This window comes from Drosophila bipectinata, chromosome 2L (assembly GCF_030179905.1).
Source record: "Drosophila bipectinata strain 14024-0381.07 chromosome 2L, DbipHiC1v2, whole genome shotgun sequence".
Taxonomy (NCBI): domain Eukaryota; kingdom Metazoa; phylum Arthropoda; class Insecta; order Diptera; family Drosophilidae; genus Drosophila; species Drosophila bipectinata.
Genome location: NC_091736.1, coordinates 13,718,368 through 13,744,174, shown reverse-complemented (window position 1 = coordinate 13,744,174; position 25,807 = coordinate 13,718,368). Strand labels below are relative to the sequence as shown.

Here is a 25,807-nt window from a genome sequence, read left to right as displayed (position 1 = left end):
AAATGTGTATTCACATTTTTTTGACTGTCCCCCCATTTTGGGGGCGGCTTGGGTGGCTAGGGCGCTTTAAGAATGGGCCAGGGGGTGGTTGTGTGGGTGCTGCTGGGGAGGCTGCTGACACGTGCATAGAATAAATGAATCCCGGTGGCGGCTAGTTTAGTACGCGTGATGCTGTTGCCTGTTTTGGTTGCCTGTTCGCCTAAAATGCGTGTCGCTGTGATAATGTGATGTGTTTTGTGCTTGTGTGCGGCGGCGATAGAACCACCACCCTGCACCGGGGTTGGGTGGTCCGGGTGAGTGGGTCAGGGCTGTGGCCGTTTCTGATCGCCGGTTACATTTGAGAAGTAAAATCTACGCTATGTCGTACACTTGAGCCAATCTTCTCTCTCCGGCGCATAAAAAATATGTAAAATTTAAATCCCAGCCAGCATTTGTTTGAGGCGAAGGCAGAAAAAAAAATAATAACAAGTAGAAAATGGGATTATCCAAAGGAGTCACTTTCCGAGAGGATGGGGTACGGATGGTCCTGGATGGTACTCAAGTGAGCAACTCCAAATCCACCACTCAGCCTCCTGGCCTCCACTCCCCCTCCATACCCATTCGGACTATATATCCCTCTCCCTCGCTAGCACGAGTTTGAAAGTCGACAATCGAGCGGGTCACGCACACAAGTGAAAATGTTGAATTTTGGCGCCTTCGTCGACCAGGCGAACAGCAATAACGGGAAGTCCTTGCCGGGTCAGGTCAGAACGAGACGGTGAGAGAGTGCAAATATCTATCATCCCTTGTCGCCATAACAACAGCAGCTGCGCGCTGTCTCTTTTCTTCTCTCTCTCTTCTTTATATATAGTATTCACTCATGAGTATCCTGTTTCATTTCTAGTTGCGTCTCAAGGACCTCTCGGCTCGGCTCTTGTTTCGCTTCACCCTGACCTTGTTGCCCAGTTTTCACTCTCGTTGCCATTCACGCCACTCTCTGGCCATCTCGCTCTAAGGAATGTCGTGCCGGAAGCATCGCTTTCGTCCTTTTTCTGCTCGCCGGATAATAAGGATGCTTTTTGCGTTTGATTTCAGGGACAAATATAATGATTGATGGAAGCGGTTGGCAAATGGCAAATATTCCGAATGCGTGAGGGAAAGTTACTGCAAGTGTGTGTGTGTGTGTGGCAGCAACAGCTGATGTGGGTGGAATGTCCTGGCCTGGTGGGTGGGAAATTTTTATGATACACAGCTGACTTTCCAAGGGAATCTCCGTTTGGGAATGTAGGAGATGCAGAAGCAGGGTTTTCCTTGAAAAAGATTTTTGGAAAGTTTTTTATAAAAAATGTTATATTAATTATGCTTTTCTTAAAAATAATCTTTTAAATTTTAAAATAACATTTAATAGCTAATAATTTTATTCTTAAATAACCATTGATTAGGTAACCCCTGTCCAGGGGCTGTTTTTGTGGTAAACCTCCTTGTATCCCCTTCGGAAAACCATTAGTTGCCCCCCACATGACCCAAACTAACCCAAATAATTGTAATTTATGTACCAAATGGCCAAAATAAAATCGAAACTGTTATAAATGACTGAACGGCATTAATGAAAACCAAAAGCCAAAAATCGCTCCTGGCCGGTGGAAACTGAACGCTGAGACTAATGTGAAATGCCTCGGAGAGATTCGACCAGATAACCAGATTCCGTTTTTCTGTATTGCATATTATGTGGCACACGCCCTCGCAGTGACCACGCCCACACTGCAACACCTCCGCCCCCCAATGGAAACCGCCTCCATTCTCTTTATTAAAGCGGATTGCAAAGAATTTTAGTGTCTTTTTGGAAGGTAGCCGAGAAGGTAGCCCTGGCTTATCTATCACCCACCTGGAAAAGGTCAAAGGTGCGAAGGCTTCCCCTTGCCACCGCACTGTCGACTGCAGTGCCCCATCGACAATCCTTGGTGATCTGCACGTTTCGCTCATTTGGCTAACGTGATAATAAAGTGCAAATAATATGCCTCACACAGTTGAAGTCGAAAACGAAAATTTGCAGACAATTGCTGGCCCAGCCTGGCCGACTCTCAGCGATCATGCAACTGCGATAGCTGCCCCACCACCACCTCGTTGCAAGTTTTCCGCAATCGAAACACTAACAACAAGAGCAACAGCAACATGGCATTATCGCTGATGGAAATGCACCTGACGCTGGCTATCAGGAGGTTTTGTGCCGCAGTTTGTGGTATTTGCACGACTTCAGTTGGGGCGTTGGTTTTCAGCCAAATGGAAACCGAACTGAAACCGAGTTGAATCGACCGCAACGGACCTAAAACTGAACTGAAAGCTAGGGTTGAGCCCACTTGGTCCATTCTAACGCACTATAGCTCGGCTAAGGTTGTGGGTAGCAGGAATGGCACATCACTGGAAGAAAGTTAAGGATATTAAGTCATAAGGGTTTATCTTTCTAAATCAGTTTGATATCTATAGGATAATACATCATATTCCTTTAATACTAATCTTTAAATTTAAGTATCTTATGTTTAATTTAAATATTATTTTCAGTGCAAGTGCAACAACCGGAGCCAGAGCAAAGTGCAACGCCAACCCGATTCTCCGTTTTTGCCCCCAAGGCTCGTCTCTCGACATTTGCAAAAAAAAAAAAACAGAAAATAAACCTCCAGAGCTGCCTTTTCTTCGACTGCCGCTCGTTATGCGGCAATTACTCGACAAACAATTTTTACCTTTAGCCCCAAGTTCAAATTTCAAAATCAAAATCAGCAGCAGCGGCAGAGGCAGAAACCTGGACCTGTGGCTGGTAATTGGGCTCCTCTCCCCGGCTCTTGTAAGATTTCCCATGGGTAACCTGTTGGAGCGACCGATCCGTCTGTCCGCCAACTGTAATCACTCACTCAAACCGAGGGATCTGCACTTGAAAAAAGATATACATTATAATCAAAATAGTTTAAAAAGAACTTAATAGTCTTTCCAGCTTAATACCTTTAAAGGTCTAACCTTTGATTACCTGTTATGATAATATTTTTTGATAATCACTTTATTTTATCTCCTGTGTCACTTTTTTTGGGGAACCACTCGCAGCGGTCCAAGGTGTTAGCCAGTCAGTTTGTCAGTCTGCCAGAGTTCGCATAGGGACACGAACTTCAAATCAAAGCCGGGGCTAAGTGCCGGTTTGTGGCCCACAAAGCAAAAGGGTCTACAGATGCGGATTTGCATGTGGCAAGCTGAGAGCATAGATCTTGGAATGTTGTGGGGGCCACATAAATAGTTATAGATTGTAGCACTCTTTTTTTTTCTGGCAGCCTTGGCACCATATCCCTGGGACTGTAATTTTTTTCGAGGCTCTTTGGCCAATAAATCTAAGAAATAGGCCATCCTATTTTTTAATCCTTTTTTTTTTCTTTCGAAAGAAACCTAAACTCATTCACAATTTCTAAGAAATCAAAAGGCAACTCCGAGACTTCTTGCCTCCTCCTAAATGACTTCGATAACAAGAGTTTAGAGAAACAATAACATAATTTGCTTTGGAGTTGCAACATCCCCCACACATGTTCTGGCCGCCCACAAATTTAGCAAAATTGGCCATAAGCCGGGCAATTAGCAAACATTTTCACGCACTGCACGCGCTGCCCCTTGTTAGCGGGTATCCGCTGATGGCCAAAACGTGAGTAAGGCGTGAGCATAAATACGATGGAAAATGGCAGTAATTAACGAGAGTCGAAATCGGACTCGTAATGGAAATGGAAATGGGGAATCCGAGCTGCAGCAGGGATTTCCAGCCAACTAGCAGTTCACCGCCCGTTTCCATAAACATAAAAAGCCAATTTCAATAACATTTTCCACTCCTGGACCGGGCCTGGCTGTTCGGATGCCGCCGTTTCATGTTGCAGCATCGGCAGTTGCAGCAGTGTTGCTGTTGCAACAAATTTGTTGTGGCTAGAATATCGTTTATTGAAACATTAATTGCCCATGTGAAAATCACTTCTCCTCCAAACACGCCTTCCCAGAGCTACTTTTTCTGTCTGAACTGAATTTGCATTTTTTCCAGCTGCTGCTTCCCCAAACTCTGAGACACTTGTTAAGCTTGTTTTTTATTTTATTTTTTTGTTTGTCTGCTGTTTTTTTTTTTTGGGGTCTTCGCCTTTGGCTTTCCGACAGCTTCCTTTTGCCAATTCGATAATTGAAATCTGATGTTGGACACTTTTTTTTTGTGGCAATGTATGCGGTAATGTAGCGGCTGTTGTTTGTGGTCTTGAGAGGATTTTTTAGAGGATTTTAAAAACTGCATTTAAGATAATCACGCTAGAGATACAAATATTTGCAGGCTTTTCTAGGCTTCAAATCTAATCATTTTTAATGCCTGACAAATTAATGTAAAACAAATGAATAAACAAGTCTACCTCGTTTGTTTTCTACTTTAACAGTTCTACGCATTTTCCATGGCAATTTGCTGTGCATACTATATGGTAATTTTTTTTGGCTCTTGACAATCAACAATTGAAATTCCTTCAACTGCACTTCACAGCTCAATTCTAAGCCACACTCCAAGTCAAGTCGAACAGCAGTTGTAACACCTACACTGGCCAACACAAAACGATTGACAACCTGAACTGTCAACGCATTGAAAATCGGTTGAGTGACTGTGAGAGCTGGACACGCCCACCCGCCCCAATCCACTCCCCTTTTGATGCAGTGAGAAAAATAAATAGAATAAATTAAAATAGAAATATTATTCAATATTATTCATATTTGTTGACCTTTCTTTTAAAGAACTTTTAACATTCTTAACCTTTTCTAGACTTTAATTTTTTTAATAAAAAATCCTTAAATTACTGTGCAACTCCGCCGGTGGCAACAAGAGTGAGTGCCAGAAAACTTGTCCACACACTAAGGAAAAAATAAAAATGTTTCCATAATGAAAATGTCAACCCGTTGGCGGAGTGCAAAGTCCACATCTTATTTTTTTCCTTGCTGCTTAAGAAAAAGGGGGAGGGGCCATTAAACAAGAGAATAATACGGCAGCAGGGGGACGCAATAGTTCACAGACTGCAACTGCGACATATCACGCGTGATTCATCGGCGATACAGCCACCCACGCACGCAGGAATACAAATGCAAATACACTTTTTTATGCTTGTTACACCAAAGCCTGTGTCTACCTTTTGGAAAATGTGAACCTTTTCTTATTTATTAAGCCCGGAAAGTCGCAATTATGCAAATCGGGACCTGAGCAACGGCAATATGTTGCAGATGTTGCTGATGATGTTGCTGCAAGAAAAAGGGCAACAAATCAAAATTGATCCACCAATTTGATTACAAAATTGCCAAATATTTGTCAAGACCGAGTTACGACTCTACTTCTAGGGTGTACTTGAACTCCGCACTCGAGATAAACAGCCAACAGCCAAAGTGCAAACCGCAAACAAGCAGCAACACCAAAACACCCAGCAACTTGCAACTTGCAATCGCAATCGCAGTTAGGAACCCAAAAAAGCAGACAGTAACACGATTTGTGGCATTCAAAAGTATAAGCAGCACCGATTTGCACCATCTGATCTGGGAGATAAGCACTAAGAATCTTTGACAGAAATTGGTTAACTTTCGGCAATAATCTTAATTTTTCTAAAGGTACTATAGAATTCAAAAGAAGCTCTAAGATTAAAAGAAGTTTTAACAGTATTTAAGTCGAATTTTGGAAGAATAACTAAAGATAAGGATTACATCTTTATGTACCATATTCATGAAACAAAATATCCAGCAAACTATTCAAGGGATAAGAACTTTCCATGCATATATTTTCATAGTTTTATTAAAATATCTCCTTGTATCATTTCTCCTTAAGATATATGTATCATGTGTAAACCTCTTCCTTTCTTTTTTTCAAGAATAGTATATTTAATTTTTAAAAAACTTCTTGAAAGTGTATACAAATTCTTGTAAATTTAATTTCACATTTTTGCTTTTAGGGTGCCGCCAACTTCGATTGCCAATCGCTGGATGCTGGTGGCTGGTGGCTGGTTGCCGGTTGCTGGGTGTTCGATGGTAGATGTGGCTGGTGGCTGGCAGTTTGGCAGAATGGCGTGACCCGGTTTCTGGGCTTTTGGCTCAAAGGGCCCTAGCCCTGACAGTAGCACCCACTTTAGATGGCTGCTGTTTGAGCGACCCCGCGAGATTTTTGGCATCTCTGGCAACGACAATTTGGCAATCATTTGCATATCGATGCTGCAGATCTGTCCCAATAGCTTGCCGGGGAACGCGTTGGCATTTTGCATTTTTAGACTCATCAGCCGGACCTGGAGACCTGGAGAGTTTCCAACTCAATTAGAGGCGAGCGGAGTACAAAAAATTGCGACAACTCTTGTTTTTCCACCTATCTTGTTTACCTCAATTTGGGATGCGGCGCATAATGAAATCGAAACTGAAAACGAAACCAAAAGCGATCGATCGAGTTCAATGTTTTGTTTTCGTAATGGGGCTAGAAAATCCTTGAATAGTGTCATCGCCCGCACTCTATTAATTTACAAATTGCTGAAATTCTTCCGCAATAAAAGCAAAGCAAAAAGAAAACAGTCTGCGAACGAAGCATTGAGATCATCCATCCAAACTGAACCCAGAACCCAAATCCACTGACTGAGACGGTGTCTCCTTGCTGCCAAAAGTCAATGTACTCGACCAGCCTCATGAATTTTACTACAACTGCCGCATTACGCACTTTTATCTGAATATACATCTAGTAGACAGATATTCTCCGGGTTTGTTCTTTTTCTTCACCTTTTGTGTAAATTTAAAAGTAAATTTATTCATGTGTGGACGATACGGAAAGTTTAGCGAGGACACGCATTACAATACAGATTTGAAGAGTAAGAGACACGGTTTTCTATATTTTAACAGAAAACAAATATTAAGGTTTTATGAACTATAGAGTTTCTTCAAATGAAACATAGTTATCAAGAGTTTCAGTTCAGTTTTAAAGAAAAGTATCGTTATTTCTAATAAGCAACAACAGCGCCCTCTGTCATACGGAAGATGTACTAAGCAAAGCAGTGTTAGTAAACGAATGTTTATGAAGCGCTGGCAATATTAGAGATGAAACATCGATAGTGATAACCATTCGAAAACAATCGATAATTTAATCGATATTTCGCCACCTCTATATCTTAGACCGAATTAGAAATTTTTTAAGCCAGCCGTAATAAAAATCAAAGCCTGACCACAACCTGGACAACGTGTCCGGAAAAGGCACCACCACCTGCCATGCGTAAAGCGCAAAAGTCGGCATTGCCCTGAAACGACCCCGGAGTAAGATAACCCGTACTGGGTCTCGAAGCTGAACGCGATGCCGTGCTGGTACTACGACAAAAAAGATCTGCGGGAAACACCTTCGATTCTCGATGGCATTAGCTTTGAGACGGAGCGCCGGTATCGGAAAGAGGGTGCCCGCTTCATCATGGAATGCGGCACCAAGATGGGCCTGGGACACAACACAATGGCCACCGGCGTTGTGTACTTCCATCGCTTCTACATGTGTCACTCGTTCCGCAGCTTTCCACGATACGTAACCGCCTGCTGTTGTCTGTTCTTTGCCGGTAAAGTGGAGGAGACACCCAAGAAGTGCAGGGACATCATCAAAACGGCACGTGGCATCCTGAGCGACAACTACTTCTATTCGTTCGGCGAAGACCCCAAGGAGGAGGTGATGACGCTGGAGCGGATACTGCTGCAGACGATCAAATTCGACTTGCAGGTGGAGCACCCGTACACCTTCCTACTGAAGTACGCCAAGTGCTTCAAGGGGGACCAGCAGAAGCTGCAGAAGATGGTCCAGATGGCATGGAATTTCGTCAACGACTCGCTCAGCACGGTGGTCTGCCTGCAGTGGGAACCGGAGATAATCGCCGTAGCCCTCATACACCTGGCCAGCAAGCTGAGCAAGTTCACGGTGCAGGACTGGGAAGGTCGGCAGCCACAGCACCAGCGCTGGTGGGACATGTTCGTCTCGGACGTTACCATGGAGATCCTCGAGGACATCTGCCACCAGGTGCTGGACCTGTACCAGTCAACCCAGAAGGAAGCTCTCCAGCCGAACAGCCCGCCTCAGAAGCCACCCAGTCGCGCGGACAGTCCCACGCCAGCTAAAGCGCCGAATCCTTCGGTGCTCCTTCCACCAGCTGCCCAGCAACTGCCACCTCCGCCGCCCATTAGCAACAATGGCAACCTTGGCGATCCTAGCAAAATTCAACCCATCAAGTCGCTGTCCAATCCAGTGCCCAGCATGGGCCCTGGCGAACCCCTGCCAATGCCACCCGGTTCAGTGCCAGCCGGACCGCCCGCCGGATACCACATGTACCATGCACCACCCCCGCCGCCACCGCCCATTGTGCCTATGCCGTACCCCGGACCGGGCTGGGGTGTCCAGCCGGCACCGGGCTCGCAATATCCGGCTAACGTGGCCCAGCCACCGCCGATGCCCCCAAACATGGCACCCGGACCGGGCGGCAGCTACTTCAACGCTGGCCGCCAGCCGCAACAGCGATACCAATAATGCGAATGGATAGGTCACCTTTGTTAGATCCAGATCCCAAATGCACTTTTATAATAATAATAATAAAGCGTAATTTTATTGAAAAACAACATTCGCATTCGAAATCATATAGACGAGGATACAGCTGGGCTACCCGGGCTGTAATCGGGCACTAGAGACCACGCAGACTTACTACACGGGATGTAAGTTACTTGGCTACTTATAGTTATTCAGATTTCACTTTATTGTATACAAGCTAAGCTACAATATGTACCAGATGCGCTAATGTGTGGGTGTGTAAGTATGTAATGCTATATATTACTGGTTACTGGTAATAATGTGATACAGTTCAATGCAGTGGAATATACATAGATAATGACAATGGAGGCGTATTAATTCGGATTCTTCCACGGATCCTGAGCCATGCTTCGCATGAGCCCTTGCTCATTTCTCGTTCAAAGTCCTTGTCCGAATCCTGGATCTGTCTGTATTCGATGCTTTCTATGGATACTTTATAAATATTGCAAACATTTTTAACGGCTAATCGAATAACGTTTTACACATTTAAACACACAACGTTGATTTATCCTCTTAATAGTATATTTAGTTTGACGTGAGAGGCCATTTTCGAAGCTAATAGGACCCACTCGGTGGGCTCTGGCCTATGTAGATAGTGTAATCTCCAAAAGAACGTGCCCCCTCCTCCTCATAAAATCCCACGTCAAGCGCAACTAAGCATTAGCCGGTCGGTGATGATTCATGGTGTGGTTGGGTGGGGAACTGGTGGTGGTGGACACCCTAACATTTGCGCCTTAGTGTTAGCTCCCCACTCTCGTAATACTGTGGGATCATCAGATATTCGGGCAGGGTGCGTTTCGAGGAGGAGGATGAGGAAGCGGCCTGGACTTGGGAGGACGTGGCTGCTGCAGCCTGTCGCACAATATGACCAACCTTGCCTGGAAAACGAGGAGAGCTTTAAAGGATGAGTCTTTTAAAACCAAAAACAAATCCTACCAATCACGTTGGAACGATGAAATCGTGCATCCAGTTGCCGGAGAATTGAGAGATCCCGGTGGTGCGACCAGGCATCCAGTATGTCAGCGATTCTAACAGGAACCAGGGCTGTTTGGGCATCCTTACCCTATGGATTTAATGATTCCATAAGAATAGATCAAATATGTAAGTAGTGCATCCAACATACCCGTTCAAATTGCACAATGAGCTGATCCTGAGTCACCAACTCGATGAGACGCTTGAGCTTGCGATAATTTCCCTGCTGTTTTGAGGCTTTTAGGAGCAGCTGCTTAATATTGAGATTATGGGCACTTGGCCGCGTAGCCAGCTGCTCGAAGTAGGCGTGAAGAAGAGCTTGATCGTAGGAGACGTGAAGCTTGTCTAGCGCCTTCGCCACATGCTCCTCGTCGCACTCCTTCTCGGTAGACAGACGCGCAATTATCGACTCGGTCGGAAAGCTTTGCTTGAGCAGCTGAAATGGAACCAGTCTATATGTCTGCCCACAATACTTCCTCTTAGGCTTACCTGCACGCCGCGGAAATTATTATCACATGAAATAAACCTTTGGTTGCCGGGGGAACCCAAGCTCGGTCCAGGCACGTTCCCAGCCGCTGAAGTACTGTACCAGCCAGCGAATAGACCGCCGGCTTCTTCAAAATATCCCGGGGATCCGCTTCGGCATCGCGTCTGATCCGGGCGGGCGTAGAGAGAGAGGCTACTGCCGGCCCGACCCCCGGCACGTCTTCGGCACTTGGCACATGTGCTCAGGTCCAACGCCTTTCCGATTGTGTTTGCCAGAAACTCCTTCTCCAGACAGTCCAGGCAGTTTTCCTCGTTGCTGGCTAGTTCAAAGTGGGCCATAGAGGACGAAGACGAGGCCAGAGCCACCACAGCAGCAGCGGCCACAAGCATAGGTGCCACCTGTCCATGCCGCTGCTGGCCGGACGAGGAGGAAGTAGAAGCTGCCCGGAAATCCGTGCAACTATAACAACGCTCATCGAAGCTCTCAGACGGCTGGGAGCGCCGCGATTTTGAAGTGGAGCTGCTCTTGGACATAACGGACGAGGAGTGGGAAAGTCGTTTGGGCTTAGCGCCTGTCCGGTTGGGCTCTGGGTGGTCGTTCGGCACACTGGTGCTCCGCCCGAAGTTGACTCCCGTGCCTAGAGTGCTGGGCAAGGAGTGAGCTTGAGCCGAGTCCATCGACTGACCGATATCGCTGGAGTCCACACTTTCCTCCGTCCTGCCGCCGATCGGTTCATCCAAATCTATGCCTGCACCAGCAGCCGCCCCAGCTCCGTCTTTGATCTGGTCAAGGTTGAGACTGATGCGGGCAAACTTATTGCTGAGGCGCTGCTTCTGCTGTTGGAGCACGTCCTCGGGGGAGAAGTCGTCTATCGGCGAACTGTACAGCTGCCTGCCCTGTGTTGGGGTAGAGCCTCCCTTGCCGCTCATCTGGCTGTAGTCGCGCTGCATTAGCAGAAGATTGGCTTGCGGCACGGCTGCTAGGTTCTGAGTGCCGCCGGCGAATTCCAGCTCCGAAGGAGGATCCGGTTCGAAGTCCATTTCGAGAAACTCTGTCTCATCGTCTCCGCATATCAAGCTGCCACCAGCCCCCTTTCCAGTGCTACCCGATCCCAAACCGATATCGAGATGGTGGCGTGCCCCCCGGCCCATAGCAGAAGCATCAAGCGCAAGATCAAAGTCCGTGCCATCGCCACGGTAAGCGTAGACGCAGTCGTCAGAATTTAGAGAAATTTCCTCAGCGTCGACGTCATCGTCGTCCAGCAGGATGAGGTCGTCGCCGTAGAAGTTGTCGCTGGCATAGCTTAAGTTCTCCGTGGAGTTGTTCATGGATGTGCGATTGGAACTTAGGCCTCCCCCGCTGGCAGCTTCGGCAGATGGAAGCACTGCTGCCGCCAGGCTATACCCAGCCACGCCCATATCCATGTCACAATAGGCAGCGGCTCCGATTTCCTGCAATAAGCAAATAAATGGGTCGCACATCAGCTGGCTGGCCTCACGGCTGGATGAAAACAATAAACACTCGCCTTATCAAAGTCTTCGCATTCTAGCAGCACCCCTGCAGCGCCGTCTTCTAGACCGTCCCCGCCGCCGCCGCCGCTAGCTCCATTCCCGATTCCCTCGTCACCTACGCCTTCGGCATGTGCGGGTGTTGTTGCTCCCTGTTTTTGTTTCGTGCCCATTGTTGCTGCCCCCGTCGAACAATCGATTTGTCTGAGTACGAGCTCCGGTTGGTGTCCGTCCGCCGCATCGGGACTGTTGTATTTGCCCACTAAGCTAAGCTCGACGAGGTTGTTATTGTTATTCAGATTCAAACGCCAGTTAAATTTATTTATTTCACGAAAATCCATGGAATCGTCTTTCCCAGTGTTACCAGGTCTACAACCAGTATCCGGCAACTGCAACGATTGCCCATCGGATTTGGTATTTTTTATACCAAATTTTTGGTATTACGATTACTGGTCGGAGTATGTTTTACTTTCTGTAGCACAGTGTATCGGAGATTTAAATATTTTCAATTTTTTTTAAATTTAAATACATAATAGCATAAAAGTTTTTTTTATCAATCTAGTAGCTTTGAAAAAATATGTATCTCCAGATACTGAAACTTTTCAACTAAGCTCAGTGATTGTGTCTCACTTCTCTGAACCGGTTACAACTTTTTTGAATTTTGAAATTCCCTCTGAAAAATATTAAAAATCAAAAATATTTATTTCAAAAAAAGTTTTCAATTTCTAATTCATAATGGATCGCTGTCGTTTTGCCAATAAGCGCGTTTGCCTTACTTATATTTTATCATTTTTGGTGCTTTCAGCCTTTTTCTACGTCTTGATGACCGGCAGTAGCAGAAATACCCAAGATATTATACGCCTTCGTGACGAGATTGAGGATATATCAGTAAGGATATATAAGGGCTTTTAAAAAAACAATTACTCAATCGCTATCTACAGCACATGATGACCCAGCAGCAGGAAGATTGCAAGGATTCTCAGATCCATTACGGTCCTTCTTGCTCGTTCGGTTCCGGGGCGTCCGAATCCAAACTGAGCGGATCTGGGAAATGCGACAATCGGGACTTGAATGCTTATGTGGATGCCCTGGTGAAGCGCAAGCTAGGACACCTAATGGACGATGTATACAACTTGAAAAAGACGGTCATGAACTCTGACTGCGCTTCCAGGGCCGGTCCATCGGGGGCTGCTGGTGATTCGGGTTCCGAGGCAAAAGTCCGCATCAACTACGCTTCTGAGGAGCTCGGCGCCAGAGTCTTGAGTGTGGTGGCCACACCCATTGGTAGCACCAACATCATAAAGAAACTGCTGGGACTGGAGTTCAATGCTAATCCACCCATCAATATGCTGCGTCCAAGTCTGGCTCCAGGCGCCTGTTTTGGATTCAAAGGAAGTCGGGCCACCCTGACCCTTCAGCTGGCCAAATCGATTAGAGTGGAGGCCATTGCCATGTCGCACGTGGCCAAAGAAATGACTCCTCGTCTGTGCAGCAATAGTGCTCCAAAGGATTTTGATGTTTATGTAAGGGGAACTAGAACTTAATCTTTAGACTCTATAATGAATATTTATCTTACCAGGGTCTACGAGAGGATTGCCAAAAGAGGGAGCTTCTTGGTCACTGGAAGTACGACAACGATGCTAAGAAACGCACCCAAAGCTACAATGTCAAGGCCAAGTTCTCTTTCCGTAAACTAGTCTTTGTCTTCAACTCAAACCATGGTGCGAATGCCACATGTGTCTATCGGTAAAAATAATAACGCTTTTTTTTTTTAATTTTATCTAAATTTTATTTTATTTTCAGCGTTGAAGTTTTTGGAAAACTTAACTAGTGCCGCGATATAGTTTTATTTGTTTGTTTTTGTTTCAATTTGTTTAGTTTAATTAATTTAGTACAAAGTACTTAGTAAAGAGTCACCACAAAGAATGTGCTGGGACTGGAGTTTTATGCTAATCCACCAATTAATATGACGCGTTCAAGCCTTGATCCAAGCGATCTTGAATCTATATTTTTATACCCATTATTATACTACAAGAAGATTGCCATAAATTGGAACTATTTGTTAAACTTTGCTGTAATATCAAGTAATATCAAGAAACTAGTCTATGTCTTCAAAAATCAAATCATGGTCCGAACGCCACGAACCTGTCTATCGGTAAGAAAATAAAAATCTATTATTTCTTTTACCTAACCTCTTTTATTTGCAGTTCTGCAGTTTAAGGAAAACTAAAGCTATGATGAAGCTAAGCCGAGTTTTCTTTTCAGAGGGGTTTAAATCTTATTGTTTTTGTTTTGTTTTAATAAATTGTTTAATCGACTAAAAACGATTCTTTTTTTTAAGATGGACCAATTGGCGAAAAGTACACCATAGTATTGTTAAGGGTTATAAGGTTATATTTTAATATTAGCCAACTTTTCATTTAAAAGAGTGTCTTAAAGAAATTTTAATTTCGAATATACTTTTCTACCGTTAATCCGTATGACCGTATGATCGATTAATACCAGATTTTGAGCAAAATACCATAAAATGATTCTTGCGGTATCTATATCGTCCTGATGCACGGTAACACTAACGTTTGCTTGTTGGAGAAAGGCTTTCCCTGTTTTCCAAGACAGTATTGCTACGCCTAGCACGCTCTGGCTGTGCCCAACACCCACACACCTGGAGCAACGCATGTCAGATACAGTAAAACCCAGCAAGCTGTCACTGTCAATATTCGAATCTACACTCTGCTCAATATCTATCTACTAATCGGAGTCGCCTCCGACTTTCTGCGTCCAAACAATAACAACAACAAAAGGCAAACAAAAACAATAACAAAAACAAAATAAACTTGCGAAAAGTGTCGATTACGGATCAATAAACAATTATCACGGGAAAGCAACGAGATGGTGCAAAAGTTTCAGTCGCCCGTTCGGGTCTACAAATATCCATTCGAGTTGGTGATGAAGGTGTGTATTTTATTTGCGGTAGGCGTAGGCGTCTGTCAGCGGGCGTTCCCCCCCACCCACTTTTTTTTTTTTAGAGTTTTACCTTAATTTTTGAGAGTGCAGTTGTGGAAAGCCTTCGCAAAGGCCTGCAGCTGCTAAAACGGCAGTCGTCAGTCGCTCGGCCAACAGCAGTTCCGCTTTTTAACACTTGTGCAGAAGATAAATAAAATTAACCTTGGGCGGCCCCCCAATTTCGCCCCCATTCCCCAAGCCCCATGCACTGGTGGCCCACTGTTGCGCTCTCTCTGAGAGCTCCCAAGTCCCATGTTTTTCTCTATCTCTATCTCTGCTTTTATGAATGGTGTTCCCATCAATGAGAGAATACTGAAAATTAAAACAGGAAATAGCTGATTTTGGCTTGTTTGCGAATATAATGTCGCATAACTGGCTTATGTAAGGAAATTATTACTATTTATAGTCAAATAATTGTATAATTTTACAAGAATTTATTAAGAACTGATAATTATACTCAAATATATATTCCCAGAGAAGAAAATGGAGAATCTAATCTTTTCAAAATCTTGAAACTCTTGACTGAATTCTTTACTAAATTCGAATAATCTTTTTGTTCATTCAGAATGCTATAGTATATAGCTTTCTTTGTGATGCTGATAAGAAAAATATATATACTATATATGGTACAAGTCGCGGATGTCTCTTTAGCGGACTATAGAGCCTAAGTACAAAGGCTACAAAATAATGGAAAGGGGACAGAGAACCAAACTGGCAATTTATCTTTTAAAAAGCTTCCGTCTAGATTTGCTATTGGGGGCAGTTTCAATTGATATGAATAAATTATAATTATATATTTATCTAATAAAACCAATTCAACATAATCTAAGGGATGGCTTCTATCACTGCCTTAGATAACTTTTCCTAAAGTAAATAGTCCCTGTTACTGGGCATATAAATATTTTAGAAACCAAAGAAATTCTATGCTTTTTCCAAGACCCTGTCCGTTGCTCATATGCGTATTCTCACGTTTCCAACTCAAGGCAACTCAATAATTAAATAAATGTGGGAGTCAATGTCACAAAGCCCTGCTGGGAAAGTTGTCCCTAATCCCTCCTCCTTTACAGTTTTAGGGCCTGCCTTGAACTTTTCAATTATTTAGAGAATGGAATTTAATTGTCATGCGATGGAGCGCGATATTTTAAAATAGATAAACACTACCCTGGCCCTGGAGTTTAGTGGGAATTTTTTCAGTCACAAATATTGATCATTTTTATGACGCATCCATTAATAATCTTGTTCCAGGCCTATGAACGCCGCTTCCCCACTTGTCCCCAAATGCCCATTGTGCTCGACTGCCAGATCATTAAGGATGAGACACTGGAGAATGGGGCCAAGAGGAACACGAGTCGGCGGTGCAAGTTGGCAGTGGAGGCGCCGTACATCTTCAAGAAGCTGATCGGCGTGGACCATGTGTTCTTCGTCCAACACAACTACCTGGACATGAACAGCCGAACGTTGTGCATAGAGGCCGTGAACGAGAGCTTCTCGTCCCGCATCGAGATCTTTGAACGATGCCGATACTATGCTCATCCGGACAACGCGGAGTGGACATGCTTCGACCAGACAGCCACGCTGGACATCAAGAACTTCTTCGGCTTCGAGCACTCCATGGAGAAAATGGGCATGAAGCAGTACACCCAGACCACGCTCAAGGGCAAGGAAATCATCGAGTTCTTCATAAGCCAGCTGCGCGAAGAAGGAATTACACACGTGGATCGTTGGACCCCTCCGCCCGATGCTCCCAAGTCACCGATACTGGAACCATCGGCCGAACAGCATCACGATATTCTGCTGGACGGCGACTTTATTGCCCGGAGTCTGGGTCAACTGTCGCCCATGCAGGAGTCCAAGCTGCTGGAGCTGCGAAAAATGCTGGATGGTGTCGATGACCTGGAGCGTGTGCCCAGTTATCAGACCATTCTGCGTTTCTTGGCAGCTAGAGACTGGCACGTGAGCCAGGCCTTTTCTATGCTGTGTGACTCGCTTCGCTGGCGACGCGAACATCGCATCGATTCCCTGCTGGCGGAGTACTCAAAGCCGGCCGTGGTGGTGGAGCACTTTCCGGGCGGCTGGCATCACCAGGACAAGGACGGCCGCCCAGTCTATATACTTCGGCTGGGTCATATGGATGTCAAGGGGCTTCTGAAGTCGCTGGGTATGGAGGGTCTGCTGCGATTGGTAAGACGACTTGACCTATGCTTCTTGAAACCTTATATTAATCCTACTCTCGAATCAGGCTCTCCATATCTGCGAGGAGGGCATTCAGAAGATTAACGAGTCTGCCGAACGGCTGGAGAAACCCATACTTAACTGGTCTCTGCTGGTGGATCTGGAAGGGCTTTCCATGCGGCACCTTTGGCGACCTGGCATCAAGGCCCTGCTCTATATCATTGAGACGGTTGAGCGTAATTATCCAGAGACCATGGGCCGTGTTCTGGTGGTGCGAGCGCCCAGAGTGTTCCCCATTGCCTGGACAATTGTTAGCGCCTTTATAGGTGAGTCTTAATCTAAACTTATTCTTATTTTAAATAAAATAATTATTAATTTAAAGATGAGCATACGCGTTCCAAGTTTCTGTTCTACGGCCCGGACTGTGCTCACATGAAAGAAGGTCTCTCCCAGTACCTAGATGAGGAAATAATACCCGACTTTTTGGGCGGACCCTGTAAGGTAAGCAAATGCCGGCCCTGCCCAGCTCAACTGTCTGATAATTAATATATTATAGACGCTCTTAACTGAAATAGCCGGCGTTTAGACAATCCCCCTATAATTAAAAATAATTATAGACGTTATTAGCGGTCCCCTTGTTTTTAAATTTATTGGTTAAGTTGGTTTAATATTGTTTATTTCTTATTTAATAGGTTTATAACTTTGCTTCTTCCGATTTTTAAAAGGTGTTTATAATTTTAAGAGGTGGTGTGCAACGCGGTTAAGAAGAGATGACTATGAAGATCTTAAGATCGAAGTATTAAAGAATAAAATATAATTTATCGGTTTCTAAGGTCTGGGTTCCTAAGACAATAATTACTATTTTAAATAGGTATTATTTTGGTATGAAAGATTTTATTCGCACAGCCATTTATTTCTTCATTTCTGAAATGTAAGGCGATATGATTTCAGAGTCTAGACAACGTACTTACTATATTGTTATTTTATTTACTTTGCCCAATTTTTCTCTTCCACCTGTTGGCTCCGGTTCTGCTCCGGGGACTGCTCAGACAGAGACCCAGCCAGGGTCGCGTGCGGAGCAAGTCAGTCAGAAATATTTTAAGTATTGTTATTTAGCTAAATGCCATTGTGTAAGCATATCTTTCTATACCTTCTCGATTCATGTTCAATTGCGCCTGCCTTCGATCCCGTTTCTCACCATCCATCAGTTCAAATTGTATTTAATTGTATTTTGTCCGCATTTGTTTTTGCATTTTTGTCTTTGTTGCTTAAGAGTTTAAGTTCTGCTTAGCCACGGCATCCACAAAAACCCAATTCCCCCGTTCCCCATTGTGCGTCCAGCGTCCATGTCCATGCCGCGTTTTTTGTCCAGGTCCTCCAAATATGTCAATTCAGAGGCAAGCCTAGTCCTAATCGACCCCCTAGATCTTTAACAATATTTCTAATCCCCGGATCACTTTTTATCAGACTATGATACACGAAGGCGGACTGGTACCGAAAACCCTCTACAAGATGAGCTCCCTGGAAGACCACGAAGACGAACCGAACGGCGATGGACCCGCCCAATCCTCGGATGAAGCATCTATGCCATTGAAGCGCCTCTCAGCCGTTCATCAGCACGAACACCGAAACCTGTACAAGACCATAGAGCTGAAGGCGGGCTTCACCCACGAGCTGCTCATAAGGAACGACGATCCCAAGAGTGTCCTCACTTGGGATTTCGATGTGATGCGGAACGACTTGCACTTTACCCTTTACCGGGTCACCCAAGAACTACCAGAAAAGAGTGGTGAGTATATCGATTCAGAATACGATTCAAAACCAGGTTCCTAATGTTTTTTAATAGATTCCGCCGTGTCCTACTTTGATCTGACGGAGTTTGTCGAGGGCGTGAACTACTTCCGAGAGGAGCCGACCCTCATCTGCCGGCACAAGGAGAGTGTGCAGGGTTCTCACGTGATGCACCACAACGACAGCTACTTGATGCATTGGTTCAGCCCCTCGGGAGCGCAGCTGAACTTCTTCTACGAGGTCCTCAGCTCCGTCAACTACAGAGGTTCGATGACCAGCCTGCAGTCGGCCTTTTCCTCAAACTCATCGGCGGCCAGCTCGGTGCACAGTTGATTATATGAAACCAAACAGGAGGGCGCTACCTGCACCAACAGGGACTCCTGGACGACAAAGGAACCGATAGAGGCAATGGAATCGAGCCTGCTGACCGGCACGCTTATGGAGAAGAGTCTCAACCTGTTTGACACTCCGGATATATTCTTCTAAGATCGAAAGTGGCAATATCGCTTAACTTAGTTGATTTAGATTTATTTAGTATTAAAATAGTTTGGTTTTAACTTTTATTAGCACAAGAATATTATTTAGCAATACATTATATGTATGACGTACACGTATGAAACTTGAGCAAAGTTGAGAGCAGTAATCGGTTGTATCTAATAGACAAATCACGCAATTTTTACATTTATTTGGAGCCGTCAATTAGTCCATTTTAGCAAGTATATATATCAACAGAGCTTATAAACATATGACGTAATGTTTTTATAGCGTAACAATGCTTCTGCTCTTGTAGTGAAAAGAAATTGTAACGAAAAACGATCGATATACGAGTATTTAGTAATGACTACGTGTTACCTAATTAGTTTAATTATTGACAAACAACAAAATATACATTTTAAATGACTTTGAAACTATCCTAATACTATAGCGATCAAATTTTATTTAGTTAGATACTTGATGCATGTAAGTCGTAGAACTAAGAAAGCATCGATGTGTGTTGTGATCACATTCTCCAGAGAAAAATATTAAAATTTTAAAAAATAAAAAGATTATCATGTTTAGAGATTTATTTTTAAGATGTGTGGTTGTTATCCTATTAGCGGTGTATGTTTTAAATTAAATCTCACAACACCATCGATGTTTTCTAATACATACAGTAATGTGAAAATTGTTTTAAGTTCATATCTATACGTAAAATTAATAAAATGGACATTTCCAGGGAGAAGTCTACCAAAATAAAGAGTAAAATTTAACAAAAAATATAATGCGCTTTTATCTTAAATTAAGAAAGCTTTAAAACACAGCAATTTAGAAAGCAAGTAAATGCTGCTAAACTAAAATTCAAAATTTGGCGCCCTTTTTTTGAATCTTTGCCAGCCCTGGCTATCGATACTTTGCCAACGGAAAGTACTCGTTTCCGTTGATAGGAAATTAAATTTATGAGATTGGTAAAAAATTAACGAAATCTTTCGAAAACCGAAGAAATCCGAAGGCCCCCTGGAATTTCGATGGCCCCATATCTTATCCGGCGAATGGGAACCTGTGAAAACCAAGTTAAAATTGGTGCCATGTCGTGCGGATAAGCCGGTGGGGCTTATCGGTGGTAACCACTTGTTTTCTCAATAATAGTTATGACCATCTGGACGTTTGGGTAGTTTGTGCCTGACGGCCTTAACGTACACACCAGTCCCTCCACCGATCATCGCCAAAAGTTAAGCAGACATGGTTGCATTGAGTTCCACCAAGTGAGTATTTCGCCCCCTGGCCCCCCACCACCTCCGCCAGTGCCTCTTCAGCCAGAAGCTATTGCGATGGCGAGTGGAGAGGATGGCGCAGATCTTGGTGGAGGGCAGAGTCATCTTAGCCAGCTACTGACCGCCCTTGGTGCTCATTACAGCGACCGCGGGAAGGACAAGACCCCCGAAAACATCCTGGATGACAAGCGGATTTTCCCCGAGTTCCGAGGTGGACCTTTGGACGAGTACCGCCAAAGGGCGAGCTTCTGCTACAAGCGCATGAACGTTCTGCTGGAGGGAGAGGAGCATATCCGTCTAAAGGTAACTGGCAATTGGGTTTGTGGAGCACAGGTCGTAGGAGAATGGGGTCAAAGTACAAACTTCTTTGTGTTTCGCTCCCAGCGGCTCGCTATCGGGGCTGCACCCCGCCCTCATCTAATCGCCCCGCGCTCCTTATCTGGCTTGTGCTTTAAGTAACTAGTTTTCCAATGCACCCTTGCTTGCAGCACAAAGTATGGCAGTGGATGGAGCGCCACCCCGACTACCAGCGGGAGCCGGAGGCGCCCAGCCTGGAACGCACCCGGGAGCTGGCCAACAAGCGGCAGCACCTCCTGTGGGAACAACAGTTCTATGGCGTTAATGAGGTTTGAAAGACTAATACCTTGATTGGAGAGTACCTTCGACTGATATTATCCATTTTTCCAGTACATAAACAGTCCGTATTTGCTGCTGGCCTTTGGGCAGGCCATCTTCAGCTACGACTTCAGCACGTCGGTGAAGTTTGGACTGTCCACTGGCATGTTCCCCAGCACACTGGTGTCCAACGGATCGGGACGACTGGGCAAGTATGTGGCCAAGGTAGCCGACAACCGGATCCTGGGCGCCTATGCTCTCACTGAGATTTCCCACGGCACCAACGCCCTCGGCATGCGCACCCGTGCCACCTATGACCTGAAAAGGCAGGAGTTTATCCTTCACACTCCGGACTTTGAGGCAGCCAAGTGCTGGGTGGGAAATCTGGGCAAGACCTGCACTCATGCTATTGTCTACGCCCAGCTGTACGTTCCGGATGAAAAGCACCAGGGCCTGCAGGCGTTCTTGGTGCCCATCCGCGACGAGCGTACGCTGCTCCCCTTCCCCGGAGTCACTGTCGGTGATTTGGGTGAGAAGATTGGCCTCAACGGCATCGACAACGGGTAAGTAGCTCTGTTTATCAACGGAAGGGATCGTAAAATAATAATGCCGTCATGGTCTTTCGTTTCAGATTTGTCATGTTCAACCAGTACCGCATTCCGAAGGCGAACCTGCTTTCCAAGACTGGCGATATCGACGACCAGGGCAACTACACCAGCCAAATCAAGGACGAGCGCAAGAGACTGGGCGCCTCTTTGGGAGCCCTTTCTGTGGGTCGCGTCAACATCACCGCCATCACCTACGTGGCACTGAGCAAGGCGGTTACCATTGCCACTCGGTACGCTGCCAGTCGCCGGCAGTTCGGTCCACCCAACAGCCCGGCTGAGTGGCCGGTGATCGAGTACCAGTCGCAGCAGTACCGGCTTATCCCCCATCTCGCCACAACGATCGCCCTCCGCGTGGCCACTCTCTGGATTGGCAAGAAAAACATGGACCTGTCCATGAAGAGCCTCACCGGCGAGGACACCTCGCAGGCGGGCATGGAGATTCACGCCATCTCCTCGGCTCTGAAGCCAGTAGCCACCTGGGCTGCCCGAGACGGAATCCAGGAATGTCGCGAAGCGTGTGGTGGTCATGGATACCTTAGGGCTTCTGGCTTGGGCGACCTGCGTAACGACAACGACGCAAACTGCACCTACGAGGGCGAAAACAATACTCTGATCCAGCAGGCCTCCAACTGGCTGGTTAATCTCCGTCGCAACAACGCCAACTTTGAGGCAGTGTCTCCCTTGGAGACAGTTGCTTTCCTAAAGGACATTGACAAGATTCTGACCCAAAAGGGTCTGGAGCGTACTCCAGAGGATGCTTTGAATCCGCAGAGTAAGTTCCATGCTGGGAAACTGTTTCTTTATATTCATTCCTGGTATCCCTTTCAGATCTTTTGAAGGCTCTGAATTGGCTGACCTCTTGGCAGTTGGAGACCACCGTGAAGCGGGTGGAGCAGCTGCAACGCGAGGGCAAAGATGCATTTGAAACGCGTAACAATATCCAAGTCTTTGCTGCCCAGAAGCTGTCCATAATCTACGGAGAGCGCACTATCTACTACGAGTTCTACAAGTTTGTGGTTGGCCTGCCCGATTCGGCCGAGAAGAAGGTTCTGCAACAGGTGCTTTCGTTCTACGGGGCACATTTGGTCACAAAGTACGCTGGCATCTTCTACCAAGGCGGCTACTTCCAAGACAGTTCCCAAATCCAATTGTTCGAGCAGGGAATTCTGAAGCTGCTGCCTGTGCTGAAGGATGAGGCCATCGCCCTTGTGGATGCTATAGCGCCCACCGACTTTATTCTTAACTCGCCCCTCGGCATGAGCGATGGCAATGTGAGTTCTGGAAATTATAGCATTGATGGGTAATATATGTATGTTTTGTTTCTGCAGGTTTACCAACATCTGCAGCGGACTATCGTCTCTACTCCTGGAGTCTATGAGCGTCCTCATTGGTGGCGTGACGTTACTTACAAGCCCTATCTTCAGCGAGCCAAGCTATAAAGGGAGAGCTTTGTCTTTTCCAAGGGACTCACACGTGCAATTTTACTAAATTATAAGATTTTAAACAATTATAGTAATATTTTTCCTTAAAAATAGAGAATAGTGAATTCGTAGAATCACTCGACTTAGTCTCTCTGTTTTTAAGACTCAGATCTTTAAAAGCTGGACATTCTAATATAATACCTACTATTTCGTTCAATTTTGGAATATTTTTTATTGCACTTTTCACACAATCATTACAAGCTTTATATTTTACTTAATATTTCCTTTACTTTGGTTTTGTAAGCCAAAGTACCTATGATATTTGATTCTTACGATCGATTTTTGGTGCGTTCTTTAAGCTTATATACGATCACAGTCTGATACACATTGTATTAAATAAAAAAGGGAATTATCTAGGGAATTTCGAACTTATAGATAAATATACAAGTATGTACAACAAAAAAGTTAATAAATACAACATTTTGCTAGTTATCGAACGTTGGGACATGTGTTAGGGTAATGATCCAGAGCCGGACTCGTAGAATTCTGGTAGCGACGCCCCCTCACCCATTTGGGACTTTTGCAATTGGGGCCCTCCTTCGCCCGCCTCGCTCGTTGACTGGATCAGCATGGGGATCTGGTGAGGTAGGTCACTGGTGGCCCAGAGATACAAGTCGAGCGTCTTCTCTGTGCAGTCGGCGATGAAACGCACAAAAGGCCGAATGTCGCCCTCGTTGGCCAGCTTCAGGAAGTGGTAGTATTTGCTGCGTTGCTGTTTGGGAATAATCACGGGCGGGTAGCCAGCTCGCATCAGCAACGTGTTCATCAGAAGACGGGAGGTGCGTCCATTCCCATCGATGAATGGGTGAATATGAACCAACTTGTAGTGTGCTAGGGCAGCATAGCTGGTAAAGAAATAATCAAGTTATAGATTTGTTTCTCAGCAGTCCCGCCTGCTACTCACTTCACAGGATGTAGAGAGCTACTGTGCTCGGAGTTGAGCCACCTCTCGAAGCGCTGCATTAAGAGTGCTAAGTCTCCTGGTCCAGGGGGTACGTGGCCTCCGACATACACCTGATTCCGGCGGAACTCGCCACCCTCAATGGGGTCTACGTGGCCCAGGACGCGGCGATGCAGCTCCAGAATATCTTTAATGGTGATTTCCATTCTAAAAAAAATATTAAAAGCTAATCATTTAAAGTCTAAGATAGTTAACTAACATTCCAACTCACTTTTGCACAAGACTGGCATTGATGTACTTCATCGCAAGATCCATGCCTAGAATCTCATTGTGCTCGTCAATTGATTTGCCATCTACGGCCATGCGGGTCTCCAGAATGGAACGTGTCTGGGCCAATGTCATGGTGTTGCCTTCGATACCCACTGTGTGGTAAATGTGTTGAAAGTACGCCTCTTTTTTGGCTCGTCGCAGAGCAGCGCTTGACTCGTGAATGGCAGAGAGGGCATCACGCTTTGAATCCAACGACTCCAAGCGACGCTCATCTAAAGACTGGACAACATCGGCCGTCCTCTGACGATTGGCTAGAGCCTCGGAATTGCTTGGACTGATGGACAATGCTTGAAAATAGTACTGATCCGCCAGTACGATATTCCGCTGGCTATGTTCCAGAAACTCGCCGTAACGCAGCAGCACTGTGGGATGACGTGGCGCCAGGGCCAGAGAGTGTTGGAACAGTCGAGCTGCCTTATCGTCTTTACCCGCCAGGTACATGTCTTGGGCCAGCCGAAGAGCACCCAGAGCCTCTTTAATGTTAGTTTCTTCCGCTTCCGTATAGCTGCTCCCAACACTGTCGCTGATACTGCGGTCATAGAACTCCTTAAACGCATTTAGTTCATCCACGGAGTAGACGGCGAACTCGTCTCGTGTTTGCAGGTAGTGGGCGGTGGGCAGGTGGTGCAACTGGCGTAGCCGCCAGCCCAGATTTGAAGACGTAAAGATGTGTAACGTAATGGCAGCCAATCCTCCGCTAAACAGTAACACAATCAGGTGGCAGAGGTTGGCCTGTCGTCCAAGGAAAAAGCGCTCACGTTGCTCTGGCACTGGAGGAGTCTTTGGGGGTTCTGTGGCGTTGCTTTGAGCCTCAAGTGCCTGGTCGGTAGCACCCATTATTGTTTCTTTGTGTTTAGTTCAGTCTAGGGGCTACTGGAATTTGTATATTTCTGCTCCTCAGGTACATGGTAAATGGAATCTGAAAGATTCGAGCTCAACCTCGTTCAGGTGCAATGGAAGAGCTCTAAAACCTATTTTCCTTTGTTTATAATGTCAACCTTATAGAAGGTGTTAAATGGCTTACCAGTCGATTCTTCAAAAATTTCGTCAAGGGAAAAAGCTGATCAGTTTAATCCTCATTTTATAAATAACAATCCAAAAAAGTCCACATATCCACAAGTTCAGAAATTGGCAAAGAGATGAGCAATAATTCGATTATCATTGCAATCGGTTTTATAAATAATAATCGATTTAAATCAAAAGAGTCTGTTATCGAAGTGTAGAGCAGCCTAGCCGCGTTGCCAACTATGTCAATTTTTCTAATCCTATATTGAAGCTTGAAAATTAAAGCTTAAAAAAAAGGACAATAAAGGAAAATAAAGGGAAATAAAAGGAAAATGTTATGTAAGGGTGAATACAAAATAAATAAATTTAATATGATAGGCTTATGAATTATTAATGGAATTTTTTACTAAGGTGTTTATTCGAAAATTTGTATATGGGTTTTTAACTGTTAACCGAATTTATGGAAAGATTACTTAATTTATAATAATAATTTATTTATAATAATGAAACAAGGACAATAAAAGCAAAAAAAATCTTTTTGAAGTCTTTATTTTTAAGACTAACTTGTAGTTAAAGTATTCTTAATAATTTTG

The 25,807-nt window shown here is 45.1% G+C and overlaps 6 protein-coding genes across 7 annotated transcripts; 4 read left to right on the top strand and 2 right to left on the bottom strand.

Moving 5' to 3' along the window:
- Window positions 1-7,113: 7,113 nt before the first annotated feature.
- CycK (cyclin K) lies at window positions 7,114-8,624 on the top strand. Its single transcript, XM_017241682.3, has one exon. It carries the CDS (start codon window positions 7,328-7,330, stop codon window positions 8,531-8,533), a length of 1,206 nt encoding a protein of 401 aa, XP_017097171.1. The 5' UTR covers window positions 7,114-7,327; the 3' UTR covers window positions 8,534-8,624.
- Window positions 8,625-8,635: 11 nt separating this feature from the next.
- On the bottom strand, window positions 8,636-12,019 carry LOC108125469 (uncharacterized). Its single transcript, XM_017241681.3, has 5 exons — window positions 11,575-12,019; window positions 10,052-11,500; window positions 9,714-9,998; window positions 9,527-9,653; window positions 8,636-9,468 (listed from the first exon to the last, which is right to left on the bottom strand). Exons 1-5 carry the CDS (start codon window positions 11,896-11,898, stop codon window positions 9,311-9,313), a joined length of 2,343 nt encoding a protein of 780 aa, XP_017097170.2. The 5' UTR covers window positions 11,899-12,019; the 3' UTR covers window positions 8,636-9,310.
- Window positions 12,020-12,173: 154 nt separating this feature from the next.
- spag4 (sperm-associated antigen 4) lies at window positions 12,174-13,880 on the top strand. Its single transcript, XM_017241396.3, has 5 exons — window positions 12,174-12,445; window positions 12,499-13,080; window positions 13,137-13,303; window positions 13,361-13,712; window positions 13,765-13,880. The coding sequence occupies exons 1-4, from the start codon at window positions 12,293-12,295 to the stop codon at window positions 13,386-13,388; spliced, it is 930 nt and encodes a 309-aa protein (XP_017096885.2). The 5' UTR covers window positions 12,174-12,292; the 3' UTR covers window positions 13,389-13,712; window positions 13,765-13,880.
- Window positions 13,881-14,131: 251 nt separating this feature from the next.
- retm (real-time) lies at window positions 14,132-19,572 on the top strand. The gene is made up of 6 exons (XM_017241707.3): window positions 14,132-14,509; window positions 15,806-16,741; window positions 16,800-17,058; window positions 17,115-17,233; window positions 18,200-18,521; window positions 18,579-19,572. Exons 1-6 carry the CDS (start codon window positions 14,447-14,449, stop codon window positions 18,854-18,856), a joined length of 1,977 nt encoding a protein of 658 aa, XP_017097196.3. The 5' UTR covers window positions 14,132-14,446; the 3' UTR covers window positions 18,857-19,572.
- Window positions 19,573-19,939: 367 nt separating this feature from the next.
- Acox3 (Acyl-CoA oxidase 3) lies at window positions 19,940-23,415 on the top strand. Of its 2 annotated transcripts, XM_017241679.3 has the most exons (7): window positions 19,940-20,265; window positions 20,418-20,577; window positions 20,763-20,900; window positions 20,962-21,452; window positions 21,521-22,269; window positions 22,326-22,768; window positions 22,826-23,415. In XM_017241679.3, exons 1-7 carry the CDS (start codon window positions 20,243-20,245, stop codon window positions 22,934-22,936), a joined length of 2,115 nt encoding a protein of 704 aa, XP_017097168.2. In that variant the 5' UTR covers window positions 19,940-20,242; the 3' UTR covers window positions 22,937-23,415. The 2 variants fall into 2 exon arrangements, with proteins under 2 accessions (XP_017097168.2, XP_017097167.2); XM_017241678.3 differs by lacking the exon at window positions 19,940-20,265 and having other exon boundaries at window positions 20,295-20,577.
- Window positions 23,126-25,389, bottom strand: Fic (FIC domain protein adenylyltransferase). The gene is made up of 4 exons (XM_017241680.3): window positions 25,234-25,389; window positions 24,151-25,180; window positions 23,883-24,086; window positions 23,126-23,823 (listed from the first exon to the last, which is right to left on the bottom strand). Exons 2-4 carry the CDS (start codon window positions 25,044-25,046, stop codon window positions 23,430-23,432), a joined length of 1,494 nt encoding a protein of 497 aa, XP_017097169.2. The 5' UTR covers window positions 25,047-25,180; window positions 25,234-25,389; the 3' UTR covers window positions 23,126-23,429.
- Window positions 25,390-25,807: the final 418 nt, after the last annotated feature.